A 13,639-nucleotide genomic window follows, 5' to 3' on the forward strand; every position below is an offset into this window, starting at 1 on the left:
AACATCGAAACATCCAACATCTGGACAGTGCCTGAGAGACCCATTTATCTGCCCCATGAGTCTCTGTAAGAATGAAACTGTTTCTCATCGTCTTGTCTTCAACAGTTTGTGTACAGAACTTTCTATCCTCAAAATATGAACTGTATCTCTGGAGCCGACAACCTTTTATAAAATATCAGATTTTTTTTTAAGCAATTTCTTGCTTCAAATGGCAAAAAGAAGAATTGAGCCAGGTTCTTTCACAGGAAAGAAACATTTTAAAAAAGCGATGTAGTCAAATTACATGCATGATATTGTCAAAGAGGACCCATTATGTTCATTTCCCCTCCATATTTTTATTCTTAGGCTCTACAGGAGTGGCTTTGCATGATTCAGAGTTAAAAATTATTTATCTTACAGGTATTACCAGTCCATTTACCATGAGCACCAACCATTGGAACAATATCTATGGCAGAAATGTGACAGGTTCTTCCGCTCACTGAAATAAACCAACATTTTAAAGTCTACTTTGACAATGCTTGTTGATTACTTGCTTGCTCACACTCAGGTTTTGGGGTTCTGTGTCAGCATCACATAAATAAATCTCTTATTTAAAAAAAAAAAAAAAAATTCATATTATAATTGTCACAATAGTCTTTATTTTGCAAACACAGTAACTTTGTAGCTGATGCTTACAACAAATAAAATCTTACAAAACAAATCTGAAGGCTGATCAGATGAATCCTAGTTCACACAAATTACCAAAAAACTTTGGGCTTTGTCATGTTATGCACATGGTTTTACTTGTCCAACCTTTTCTGTGCTTTTAATGACCTGCAGAGTGTTGGCCTGAACATAGATTTTAAAATCAAGTCAACTGGAGAAGACCCCAAGCATAAAATAAGCAGGATTTTCTCTTATAATTACAGTAAGTATAAGAGACCTCTGTTCATTTCTTGAAGATCTTGTCATGATTCATTCAGTCATGCTAAGCTCATCAATCACAGACAGAGGCCGTTTCCCATTCACTAATCAGCTCTGTATCTAAACATTTTGGCTTCTGTCCATGAAACCCATCACTTTGTCCAGATTTGTTTAATGTAAATGATGAAGTGCTGAGTTTCAAAGACAGTAATGGACTCGAAACTGATTATCTGAGAATTTATGTGTGTTGTCTGTTGACTTTTGAACTGCCAGCTGTTCTTCCATGTTTGTAATCTGTTTTCTTGTAGCGGTGACCATTTTTCCAAACACTTTTCCTAATTTCCCAGATTCCAAACAAATTCCCATCCACTGTAATTACACAGCAGTGTGTCAGGTTGTATCCACTTCCTGAAAAATGTTCCCATTTGCTGCTTCAATCACTCAGTCATTCAGGTGTTGGTGCCACAGAGGCAGCGATGGGTTAAACATCAGCAGTTTGTTTGGAAGAAAAAGGTCTACTTGTTCAGATTCTCCAGCAGGATTTCCACGCCTTTGTTGTTGCTGATGCTGCTAAGCTCTGACCTGATGGACTCCAGCGCCGCCTTCACCTCCGCAGCCACAGACTTGTCACAGCTGTTCAGCAAACTGCAAAGAAACCCCCCCCCCCAAAACTTTAATTTACAAAAAAAGAGGGCAAACTGTTTCTTTGTGATACCAGAGTCGCCCCCTGTTGGTCCTTAGAACAAACACATGGTTATCTTCAGTTTAAAATCAGCTGGAAGTGCCATGTTTTCACATGTTCTTTGAGCATGTTTTAAAATCAGTATCGATTATCTGCTCTTACTGTTAGATTCTTATGCTCTTGATAGATTTTTAATCACCGTTTTATCATCATCTGATAATATCTAGGATAGAAATAGGCAGCACGCAGAGGTTATTTTGTGCTAAAGAAGAGTCATGTGACATTTGACATTATGATACCCTTCATCCCTGACTGGCGTTTGAGTTTTTGTCCAGCCAGTTAATAAAAAGACTATCTGAGCTGAACTTCAGTTGTTATACAACCCTCAAGAAACATCCTCTGAAGTGATAGAAATGTGTTTGTTCACCGACCTGCAGAGCACCATGGCTCCTCTGTTGACTTTGGCCCAGCTCTTCATCTTATTTGTTCCTACTGTGTCCACGAGGATCCTCCCAAATCGCTCTGAGAGGGTAAAACAGACAGGCAGAGATTAACAAGATACAGAGATAAGAGATAAGAAGATATATAGTTTCCACTTTCTAGCTCTGATGTGAAGTGATTTTCCTGCAGGTATGTAGGAGTATTGCAGTTTGTGGTGGTTTGTAGTTCTGTTGTTCAGCTCAGCAGAGACACACTCCAAAGCTGTGTTTGGCTTTTAGTCCACTGAATACCACCTGTCTGCTTCTAGCGTACTCATGTTTTTAAAAAGTTCACTTGTTTCTTTTGATCCATAGCTATAACTGACTAAATCCTCAATCGGGTTAGAGGGGACAGGCACTAAGCTGTTTTCACACATGTGGCCATTAACATTTGGAGACATTGCTCTAGAGAGTTGCCAATGAGAACACAATGTCCAGCTCAGTTGAATCAGGCATTAGCTGGTCTTTAACCTGGCGGTATGTTAGAAGTGTGACAGCTGAACACTGGACCTTGTTTTTACTTTGGGTATAACTATTGATTTTATTTACTCTGAGGACATTTTTATTTGTGATCACCATGTTATTGTTTTTAACATGTCTTTTAATGAGCTTTTGTCCCCTGTTCAACGGATACTTAGCTCTCGTATCTTAGACTCCTCCACAGCTGAGAAATTTGCAGATGCTTTTAACCTACTATCTCCTCATAATGATGTTGATTATTCAACCAATCTTTTGAATAATTATTGCCTTTCTATTTTAGATGAAATTTGTCCGGTTAAAACGAGAGTTTCTGCTTGCAAACCTCCTCCTTGGCTAAATGACAGTATTTGCGGTCTAAAACGTGATTGTCGTAAAGCGAGCGCAGGTGGAGGAAACCCCATCTAAATGTTCATCTCCTCTACCTAAAGGACCTTTTAGCTTCTTTTAATAATGCTATCAGAGATGCAAGGGCTGCCTATTTCTCACACTTAGTTACAAAGAGCAGAGGTAATCCTAAGGTGCTATTCAACACAACTAGTGACATTATTACTCCTGCTCTTCCTGCAGCCCCTATTTCATCTAATGAGGACGACTGTGACAGTTTTCTTTCTTTTCTGCTTGCAAAGATGAAGAACGTAAGAATTAATTTTTCTCATTCAGCACCTGTTATGTCGATCTCAACCCCATCTCGGCACGTCATTTTGGATACTTTCTCTCCCGTTTCACTACCTGAGCTGGTAAAACTAGCGAATTCAGTGAAAGCATCCTCTTGTCCACTTGACATTGTTCCTGCATCATTATTCAAAAATGTCTTCCAGGTAATTGGTCCATCTGTGCTCACTCTAATCAACTCTTCACTGGCGTCTGGTATAGTTCCGGTTTATCTTAAAAATGCTGCTATTCTCCCACTTTTAAAAAAAACCTCAGCTAGACCCCACTCTTTGGAGCAGCTACAGACCTATCTCTAAATTACTGTTAATTGCTAAGCTTCTAGAAAAGGTTGTGGCTAAGCAACTTATAGCAGGACATTGAGGACATTTCTTATCACTGTTATGCTGATGATATTCAGTTGTACATCTCTTTTAAGCCCCAGGATTTATCTAAGCTTCAGCTTCTGAATGATTGCTTAGATTCCATCAAACATTGGATGGCTGCAAATTTCCTCTAACTCAACGAGGGGAAAACTAAAGTCCTCGTATGCGCTCCTGACAGATTTTTATCCCAGACAGTGAAAGCCCTTGGTCCTCTTTCAGTGTATGTCAAATCCTCTATCAGGAATTTAGGTGTAACTTTTGACACGACTCTCACATTGGATGGGCATGTGAAATCTCTGGTTCGATCTTGTTTTTATCATTTAAGAAATGTGGCTAAGTTAAGCCCTATTTTATCTCACCCTGAACTGGAGATTGCCATACATGCATTTATTTCCTCACGCTTGGACTATTGTAACTCTTTCTTTACGTGTCTAAGCAAAGGTTCTCTGGATCGTCTACAGGTTGTGCAAAATGCTGCAGCTAGGCTGTTGACAAAATTTTATTTATTTATTTACAGCTGCTGCTTCCAAGCAGGTGTCATGTGTCCTGCCTGCTTGTCTAAAAAACACAGTGTTCCCAGCATTGTGAACACATCTAAACCCAGCCTGATTCCCCTGCAAATATCTGGAGTTTGTGTGAAAATGACTCAAGCTAATCTAAGAAACCCACTTAAACAGGTTTTTTAAATGCTCAGCACACTGTCAGAAATGACCCTGAATTCAACAACATTCTCATTAAAACCAGTTTACTGTGTGTGTGTCACAGTGTCCTTACCTTCCTTGCCGGCCTCTGCCAGCGTGACGTCCTGCTCTATGAGCCACTTCAGCACCAGGTGTCCTGCTGGATGCTCTGCCATGTGAAGCTACAGAGGGCACAAAGAGCACAGCGCATCAAACATAAAGTCACCATCAAAGCTTCTTTTAGTGAATATCCAAGTAAAAAAAATCCTTTCATATTCATATTTGTTGTTTAAATGTTGACACTTTTGTGCTCTGTTTCTAACTGCTGTCACACACCTCGCCTTTAATCCCTCCTGGTACCAACTCCTGATTGGCCAGCTGAGCCACAGCCGTCATGGCGGGCCGCAGGTCCCCACAGGCCGACGCCAAGATGTCGCTGATGGTGACGCTGGTCGCCTTGTCCATCGCCATGGCAGCTGCGTTGTTACACAGGTACTCCAGCAGCGGTGGGGAGACAACTTCCAGCAGCTCCTTCCTCCGAGTTGCTGTGTCCTTTTTACTGAACAGAGCAGAAACATGTGACCTTCACTCCATCTCAGACTTTTATATGTTAGCATTACTATTTATTTTTACTTTCTTGGATTAAACAAAACCGTCCATATTGCTGTTACCTGTGTGCGTTTCCGTCTCCCTTCTCCAACACCTTGATGATCTCCGGCACCAGGTGAGCCGGGTCTCTGGGGCTCAGCAGGTACACTAGGACCTTTTTACCGTACTTGTTACCTACGACCTCATCCAGAGATTCTAGGATCTCCTGGAAAGGTGGGACACAAATGAGTTTTTAATGGGGATACTTCTTAAACATGTCATGCTTTGCATTCTCTCCCCTCCCAGTCAGGAGCATATGAGTCCAGGAACCATCCAAGTCTGAAGCTAAGGTTTCTTTTGCTGTGGCAGTGTGTGTCTGCCCTGTTCCTGTTCAGACAGATTTGCACTTTGGCTCAGGCCACTCACAGTCATTTTTCTCTACACTCTCTAGTCAGTTTGCAGATTCCTGCTGGGCTCCAAAACCATTTGAGTCTGCATACCAATGAAGTATTTTGCATTTGACTTACTGAGAGCACGGCCTGTTTGACCAGCTTGGTGTCGTCCACACAGTCGAATATGGCCAAAAGAACCAGGTGAGCAAACTCCCCCTGTGGATACATACATATATCAGTACTCACTCTGAGGAATTTTAATTTCTGAACAATGTGACTTTAAAGAGATCTAATAATCAGCTGCTATTTTCTAGTTTTGAACAATTGTGCACATAACAAGTTGTCTGAGACGTTTTAGAAGATACATCAAGAACAGAGAATTTCATCACAAAACATCTGAAACACTGACAGAAATCCACAAGAAAAATAAGACTAATGAGAGGTAGAAGTGGAGGTGAGAATACAAAGTACAGAAATGACAGTGATTATTGTTTGGCAGACATACAACCATGAAGTTATTTTACACTACACTAAAAACATCCAAACTGATTATAACATACTTTAATTGACCTGCAGACACTTTGCATGAATTGTTAACATATAAACGTAGGTTTTGGTTTAATCAATCAACACATGATTAAATGAACTCACCATGGCAAATTTCACCATGTAGGTCTTCATAGTTTTTATGATGACTTTTCGGTCCTGAAACAAAAAATAAAACAATGACTTTGTGTAGCAGACGCTTCCATTTCCTGCCAGTCATCAACATTAGTTACATATATATGAAGTTTGGATGGTGCCAATCTAAAGATTATGAGGAACTGAAGAAGCTTTAATGTGCGGCTGGCATGTTAGAAAATAATTATGATCATCCATCTTCTGCCACTTGATGTCCATCAGGAATCCTAATCAGATGCACGAACCACCTGAACTAGCTTCTTTCAATGAATAAAGCAGCAGCTCTACTCTGAGCTCACCCCTATTCTAATGAAGAACAGGCCATCTTGCATCTTCTAGAGGAAACTCATTTCCCCTCATCTTTTGGTTGCTACCCAGAACTTCAGGGTAAGAGTGCAGATGCACCACTGAACTGACAGCTTTGCTTTTACACCGCAGAAGAAAACCTCTTTGATCACCACAATATCAGTTTACCCTGGGGCTTGTGGTACATGGAACAATTCTGATAGGTAATAGGTAATAATAAAAAAAAAACTTTCAGCCTAACCTTTATTTCCCAAGGGGTCACAGTGGATGGACCTGCAACCCTGTACTGGCTTACTAGTACAGGTAAAAGCCTGGGTTTGTGTGTCCTCCTGCTAACCTCATGAACCGATAAATAAACACAGGTGATGACTTGAGGTCATTTATGCCACCGATTTTAAACTGGGTACAAGAGTCTTTACGTAAACAAAATCCGATCAGGCTCTCTCTTCGTGTATTTTGAGCCCATAAGTTTTGTTTTCGAGCAGAGTTTTTTAAATGACTCCCATGGAGGAAAAAAGAAAAGAGTGACGGCTGCTTCTCAACTGTCTGTAACAACAAAACTCCTGCATGTGCACGTGCAGTTGTTGCATTTGAGCGTGTGCGCACCTTGGCTGTGCCGTGCCACAAGCTGTTCATCGCCACTCGGGCTCCGTCGTGAGTGTGCGCCATGTAGACGACAGACTGTCTGATGGACTCGATCATCTCCTGCTCGAATCGCAACAAACACAGCGCAAGGAGAAACAATTATTATTCTATTTTTAGTTCCAATGAAGCAGCGATATTCAGCTTCTGTTCTTTAATACATGGAAACTTTAAAAAGAGGCTCACCGTTCTCTGTTTCTCAGGAGCACACTGGAAGAAATCCAGGAAGACTTTGTGGACTAGAGAGTGTTTGATCACTTGTTCCCTGAAATACAAAAAAACAGTCCAAGTGATTAACAAACATCCAGATAAAACAAAATATAAACACAATTTTAAAAACAGAGCAACTGCAGTTAATGGCATTTCCACTTTAGATTCACTTTTCATCCTTCCATTTGACCCATACAGCAATCCTGGCATACAACTTCACTTCCTGTTTGACAGCTTTGCAGCCGATTTCAGTTAACCATATCTAAAATCCATCTGATAGCTTCTGTGAGCTTTGGTCTGAAGATTAAAAGGTTTGGATAGAATATTTGTGGCATTTCAAAAGAGGTTAAACCTTTAACTTCTAATGGTAGAAAATCCACAGTGGTGCCAAATGACATAGGCCACTTTCACCCTAGAACTAAACCAGTGCTTCATTTTTCAAAACTGGGGCCTGTGATTCAAACACGTAAAATCACCTCCTTCTTCCACCCATATGCACAACGTGCAGACTTTGAGTGAAAAGAATGACAGTAATTTAGGTCTGAATCAGGGCACCAAAGAGCCATTTTAGCCCCTCAGGCTGAATACTGGGAGAAACAGAGCCGTGTGTCTGTGTCTGGGGTCCAGCCCTGAACGTAAAACTATATCAACTCAGGGTCAAAAATATAGAGATATTTATTGAAAAATAACAGCATATTAAATGCTCTTTTAATGTGATTTCTGTTTCTGAACATTGCTGCAGAGCTTCTCCATATCAGGGCTGTAATATTAATGCAGTACTGCAGTGGCATCAGTCAGGAAAGAGCACCGTTTGGACTTCATGTAGTTCATGTTTGAGAAAACCTTCTCGCATAGGTATACGGACCCAAAGATGGACAGGACTCCGAAATATGGAGAGAAATTTGTCTCAGTGCGTACAATATGATCTGCAAGTATAAATTAAGTTTAACAAATGTGTTCAATGATTTGTGTATGACTTTTGAGGACTCACACGTGCGTGTTTAAATCCACACAAATACAAAACAGAAATACCAAATCTGACCTAAAACTATTTTACAAATGCGTACATCCAAACCTGAGTAAGTTCAGCTCACCAATCCGATAATTCTGACTTTCAAAAACCTTTGTGTGCATACAAATGTCTAAAACAGCATGTAACATCTCTCTCACTTACAAAACCTCAAATATGTGTGGACGAATCGACTTCAAGGTTTTATTTGTAACTTTTAAGTTCAGTAATGAAATTTTATAACTTTAACTTTCCTTTAGGTTCTAATTTATCTAAAAGAATTAAATTCTGACCATAAATGCGTCTCAAACCAAATCAAAGTTTCCACATCAGCTCAGATTTGTTCTCATCTTTAGGAAAAACATTTTAAACAATGTTTTTATTGAATCTTTTGCCATTTTACCTCAACTTAATGTGAATTGCTTTATTCATTAGTATAACAAAAACTGAGAGCTTTAACCACACTCTGTCAGAAAACATTTGTAAAGGACTTCATAATCAAACTTTGCAGGGGATTCTTACTTCTGGGCCATGGGTGTGAGAATCTGCTTCATCTCGTCCATGATGTTGTTCAGCTTGTCCGGGTTCGTCCTTACGACTTTCTCAAGGGTGTTGAACTCGTATGACTGGACACGGACAAAGAGACGCACAACACCAATTAATAAACACACCTCTCAAAAATAATAATCACAATAGTGGTCGGCCTGTTTGTCTGCCCTCTGGTGGCGCTGATACAAAACAATAGTTTTAAGCCTGTGTGTGTGTGTGTGTGTGTGTGTGTGTGTGTGTGTGTGTGTGTGTGTGTGTGTGTGTGTGTGTGTGTGTTTTACCTTGCAGACAGTGTAGGTGTTGCCGTACAGCTCGTCTGTGAGCATGAGTCTCTGTGCGAGCACCGCTTTGTCATTGTACGCATACTCGATGATGGACGAGGCAGCGGCGTGCCGGAGCATCTGTCGCACGTGACCTTTAAACCTGTTAATCACTGCTGCCACCAGCTCTTTGTTCCTGTGGAGGAAGTAAATACATAAATAATAAATACACCTAAGATTACACTTATCTACTGCAGAACTTCATTGTAGCTGCTGAGCAGTTTATTCTGCCATATTTAGCTGAATTCATTTAAACTGGTTGGACAAAATAATAGAAACACCTGTTTCAAGATGCATCTGCAGAAAGGGGAAAAAAACCCTCTAAGCTGACTCACCCGTACATCAGCAGCTTTTTCACCACATGTCTGCCGTACTGTGACTTGCTCAAACTCAGGATGTCATCTGTTAAAAGAAAACAAGAACACAGTCGTATAACTGGATCTTTTTATATCTACTCACATCTTACTTATTGAATTTTGATGTAAAAGGGAAAATGTGCTGCCTGTTCATAATCCGTGGATGAGGTGTTTTGAAAAAAGTGGCAGAAGCTAGTTTCAGTAGCAACAAATATGACTTTGGCGCTGATAGATTTCTGTTGGTTTTGATAAAAATATAAATTTTCTGGAGGGAAGTAGCAGGGAAAACCCACTGGACCCAAAAATCATTCGTCACCAGCAAAGTTATCAGGGCCGTTCCTGCATGAGTTGAAAAGGTCCAAAGGAACCTCACTAGAATTCTAATATTTTTAACCAGTTTTGCTGGTCTGCAGTCCCATTTACTCAAACATATAAGACATTTTTCCCATTCATCCATCCTTTTTCGCTTATCCTTATCAGGGCTGCAGGAGGGCTGGAGCCTGTCCCGGGCACCAGAGGCATGGGTACACCCTGGACAGCTCACCAGTCTGTCACAGGGCTAACAGAGAAAGACAGACAACCATTCACACTCTCATTCACACCTATGGCCAATTTAGAAACAGCAATTAACCTAACCCTGCTAAATATATGTCTTTGCACTGTGTGCTGAATTTTTATGCCAGCATAAAAATGAACGTACATTACTCATGCACGCCAGGGCTTTCTCAGATTCTGGCTGGTTAAAGCACCATGTGTGGTCAATTTGTGATTTCCCTTTCTTGCTAAAAGCCTCATTGCCATTTCTAAAACTTCTTCTGTGCAAGAATAAAAAGTTAAAACAAACAAAAAATAAAAAATAAAGGGAAAACTATCCACTGTCACATTAAAATCCAGAACTGCTAAATGCCCACAGCCCATCCTGAGTTTTCTGTCTGTATTTGGGATATTTTCTAGATGTCACCTCTGAATTAACTGGTGATGAAAAAGCTCAGAGTTTGGGGTAACTCACACGCAGACTGTAACACTTCCAAAGACAGTAGATGAAATTATGATGCTCACCTTTGAGCTCCTCAAACACTTCCTGCCTCTGCTCGTGGTTGCTGAACTGAATGTAACACTGCAGCACTCGCACGGCGTCGTGAGCAAACGCCATCTTGAGGAAGGAAAGCACGGTCACATAACAATCCAAATTATTCCATAAAATTAAAACAAAATGCAAGAAACTGCTTGTTTTCCTCTGTTTTTATGATGTTTTATGATCCGTGTGTCCACTTTTAAGCCTCTTTACTTTCTGAGTCAATTGCAGACATGATGAACAATCCTAAGAGAACTACATTTTAAAAAAGGTACATCTTATTGGAAGCCTATCCTGTTTGTTCTTATTTTCCGTCATATATGATTAGGCTAGTGTATGTACACGTAATCCCTGTGAGCCAAATGCTTGGGTTTCAGGAGGTTTTTTCCCCACTCTTGGCTCTGTATGATGTCAACAAGAATGAATGTCCATAATATGGTCATTTGAGGATGGGTTCATTTTAAAGAACAGTTAAACAGGTTTAAAAATAAAGATAAATCCAAATGTGCAGTTTCTAACAAACAGACGAACCTGTTTGACTTTTCCATGGATCAGATCACGAAGCTCTCTCAGCCGTTTCTTCTTCAGGTCTTTCTCGCAGTTCTTCCTGTTAACACAAACATCCAATACTGAACCGACCGCAGCAATACAAACGACGGCCTTGTCTCCGACCCTGTGAGTGAGTGTGTGTGGACATGTACCTCCTGAGGTCTCCCCACATATGTTTGGACTGATTGATGATCTCATACATGTCCTTCCTCTCAGCTTCCTGTCGACTCCTCTTCAGGTCCTTCTTTCTCTGTTGCCTGTTCTTCTTCAGCTCCTCCTTTGTGAGCTTCTCATTTGGTTTAAACCCATCCTTCTTCACCTTCTTAGCCCCAGGACCTGATCTCACACAAAAGAGGAAATACAACTTTTGCTTTTGAAGACCGTCCTCTAACAGAAAGGCTCTCAGGAGAAGCCGAACACAGAATCAGTGATTTAGAGCAGAATGCGTCATTTCAGCAGTCTGACTGTCCACACTGTAGCACAGAGAGTCTGTCTCATGTATTTATTTATTTTTACTCTAAAACTAACAAGCAGTGCGTTGATAACATGTGCTGTATATGTGCAGAATGTATGTGTGTTAATTATGTTCAGCTCATGATATACAACCAACTCCAATGTTTACAGTGTCAGCTTTGGTCTGTAAAGAGCCGATATTTCCTCACCTTCACCCTCTCCTCCTTCATCTTTAGCATCTGTCAGTTTCCTCTTCCCTCCTTTAGAGAAAGAAAACTTTGTTTGTCTCTTGTCGCCATCCCGGCCCTTCCCCGGTCGGCTCTTCCTCTCTGCGTTGTTGTACTGTTTGAAGGGCTTTTTGCTGCCCGGTTTTCCACCAAATTTGGTCCCTGTGGAATCTGGGCAAAATGAGACACCGCAATCACAAAACTGGTTTGATGTGATGAAGCTTGGAAGCGTTGTTGTAAAAGATGCTTTACCTTTTCCTTTCTGCATGAACTTCTTCCCATTTTTAGGAGAAAAATTTTTTTTTGATTGAGTTTCCATCCTAATGTCTGTCTGAGAGAGAAAGTGAGACAAGAGTAGGAAGATTAACATGTCACATAGACGCAGGTGACAAATTAAAGTAAAAAAGAAAGAAAGAAAGAAAGGATGGAACGCCAATCTCCCACAAGCGGTTATCTGGGTTGAAATTTGTTGGTTATGGAGAGTGTAGCATGTGATCAATATCTCTTTCATACTCATCAAACCACTGCGTGACCGCTCATGCTGTCACACTCATGCTGTCACACTCAGGCTGTATACAACAAGAGGCTTAGCAGGCACCACAATCCTTCACTGTGTGCTGCAAAGTGATGATGAGATTTTCTATCCATCAGTTACTGCAAGTACAGTGTACTTTGCTGTGATCTGCAGGAGAAGCAGCACTACAGCTGGTGATACTAACAGACTGTACAAACTGGAATCACAAAGACTGGTTCTGTGATTGCAACTGATGAGAACTAAAAACTGCTATGCTATCACTCTCTATAACACAATATATCTGAAAAAGAAGCACCTGACAGATGTTAATAATAATAATAATAGACAGGCCAAAAAAAAAAAAAAAAAAAAAAAAAATAAAAATAATAATAATAATAATAAATATTAGTATCATCTGATCATTATTTAAACTGCTTTAATAAGTAACCAAATATGGGAAAAATAAAGTATTCCTGAACATCTTACCGAGGCAGTGAGAAGCTTTGTTGGACTGGGCGAAAGTGTCTGACGATAACGTTTCTCTGATTCTAATTGGATTTAAGTTATGAGCTAGTGAAGCTTTCTGCAAAGCAATAAATGTAAGTGTTCAAAAGTGCCTTCATCTGACAATACAATCATTGAACCTGGCGACAACACAAGTGGGGGGTGGTCCAATTTTGGCTTTAGAAACACTGACCTGGGCTTTTAGCTTCAGAATAAAAATAAACAGAAAGCCGAGCTTCTGAGACAAGAACACAGTTTTTCCAAAACCTTCTCCAGGTCTCACATTTAGGACACCAGAAGTAGATTCATGTGGATTTTAGAAGACTTTCAGATGGGAACTTTCCCTGTGATACACTTACTGGCTCTGCCAACTATTTGATTCCTCACTTTGTAAATGAAGGCGTTAAACTAGAACCACAGACAAGAAACTACACCAAGCTTTTTTTCTTCACGTGCTGTTAATGACGAAACTCTGCTTAAATTTTAATATTAATGAACCACTTTTCCATCAGTTATAACAGTTTAGAAATGTGTTTTCGATCCATAAAGCGCTTCTGGTGCTTTTACCCAAGCTACTTAGCTAACAACATATATAACACAAGTTAGCAACTGTTATTGCGCAAATAAAAATAGCATTTGTTATAACATAACGACGTAAACGTGATTTTTTCGAGCAGTTAACTCACATTTCAGATGTACACGCTACCTCAGCTCCGTCCCATGTGTTCTATAACCGACACGGTTTACGGCACAAAGCGTCCAATCAAACTGAAACTCCACTGCCGTAAAACGTTGGTTGTTGCGACAATTCATTATCGCCCAAAAACGCCGCACCGATAAATTCATTCGTTTCAACTCCCAATATTTAACACTTTGAGTGGTTGTGCAGTCCCAAAGTGTACTGACAAAAAGTGAACTTCTTTTTTTCGATTTGTGGAGCTCTGAGCCACTGTAACGCGGCCAATGTTTGTTTACAGACTGTCATTTAAAGGGGCAGACCTCGTTA

The 13,639-nt window shown here is 40.3% G+C and overlaps 1 protein-coding gene across 4 annotated transcripts; it reads right to left on the reverse strand.

Annotated features, from left to right (window-relative positions):
• Nucleotides 1-609: 609 nt before the first annotated feature.
• Nucleotides 610-13,503, reverse strand: pum3 (pumilio RNA-binding family member 3). 4 transcript variants are annotated; one of them, XM_040000279.1, is made up of 19 exons: nt 13,320-13,503; nt 12,616-12,712; nt 11,868-11,946; nt 11,598-11,786; nt 11,088-11,271; nt 10,918-10,993; nt 10,371-10,464; nt 9,291-9,357; nt 8,917-9,091; nt 8,609-8,712; nt 7,054-7,132; nt 6,832-6,930; nt 5,890-5,943; nt 5,374-5,454; nt 4,930-5,072; nt 4,595-4,817; nt 4,353-4,440; nt 2,017-2,107; nt 610-1,548 (listed from the first exon to the last, which is right to left on the reverse strand). In XM_040000279.1, exons 3-19 carry the CDS (start codon nt 11,932-11,934, stop codon nt 1,419-1,421), a joined length of 1,944 nt encoding a protein of 647 aa, XP_039856213.1. In that variant the 5' UTR covers nt 11,935-11,946; nt 12,616-12,712; nt 13,320-13,503; the 3' UTR covers nt 610-1,418. The 4 variants fall into 4 exon arrangements, with proteins under 4 accessions (XP_039856213.1, XP_039856214.1, XP_039856215.1 ...); XM_040000280.1 differs by lacking the exon at nt 13,320-13,503 and adding an exon at nt 12,827-13,296; XM_040000281.1 differs by lacking the exon at nt 12,616-12,712 and having other exon boundaries at nt 11,868-11,942.
• Between the last annotated feature and the right edge of the window lie 136 nt (nt 13,504-13,639).

This window comes from Simochromis diagramma, unplaced genomic scaffold, assembly GCF_900408965.1.
Source record: "Simochromis diagramma unplaced genomic scaffold, fSimDia1.1 OVJJ01000596.1, whole genome shotgun sequence".
Taxonomy (NCBI): Eukaryota; Metazoa; Chordata; class Actinopteri; order Cichliformes; family Cichlidae; genus Simochromis; species Simochromis diagramma.

Bases quoted from the DNA above. Each gene is read 5' to 3' on its own strand.
- pum3 (XM_040000281.1), bottom strand. From the start codon at position 11,934: ATGGAAACTCAATCAAAAAAAAATTTTTCTCCTAAAAATGGGAAGAAG. The intron at 11,787-11,867 runs GTAAAGCATCTT...CATTTTGCCCAG, and splicing joins GTTCATGCAGAAAGGAAAAG to ATTCCACAGGGACCAAATTT. The intron at 4,441-4,594 runs GTGTGTGACAGC...TGCCCTCTGTAG, and splicing joins CAGGAGGGATTAAAGGCGAG to CTTCACATGGCAGAGCATCC.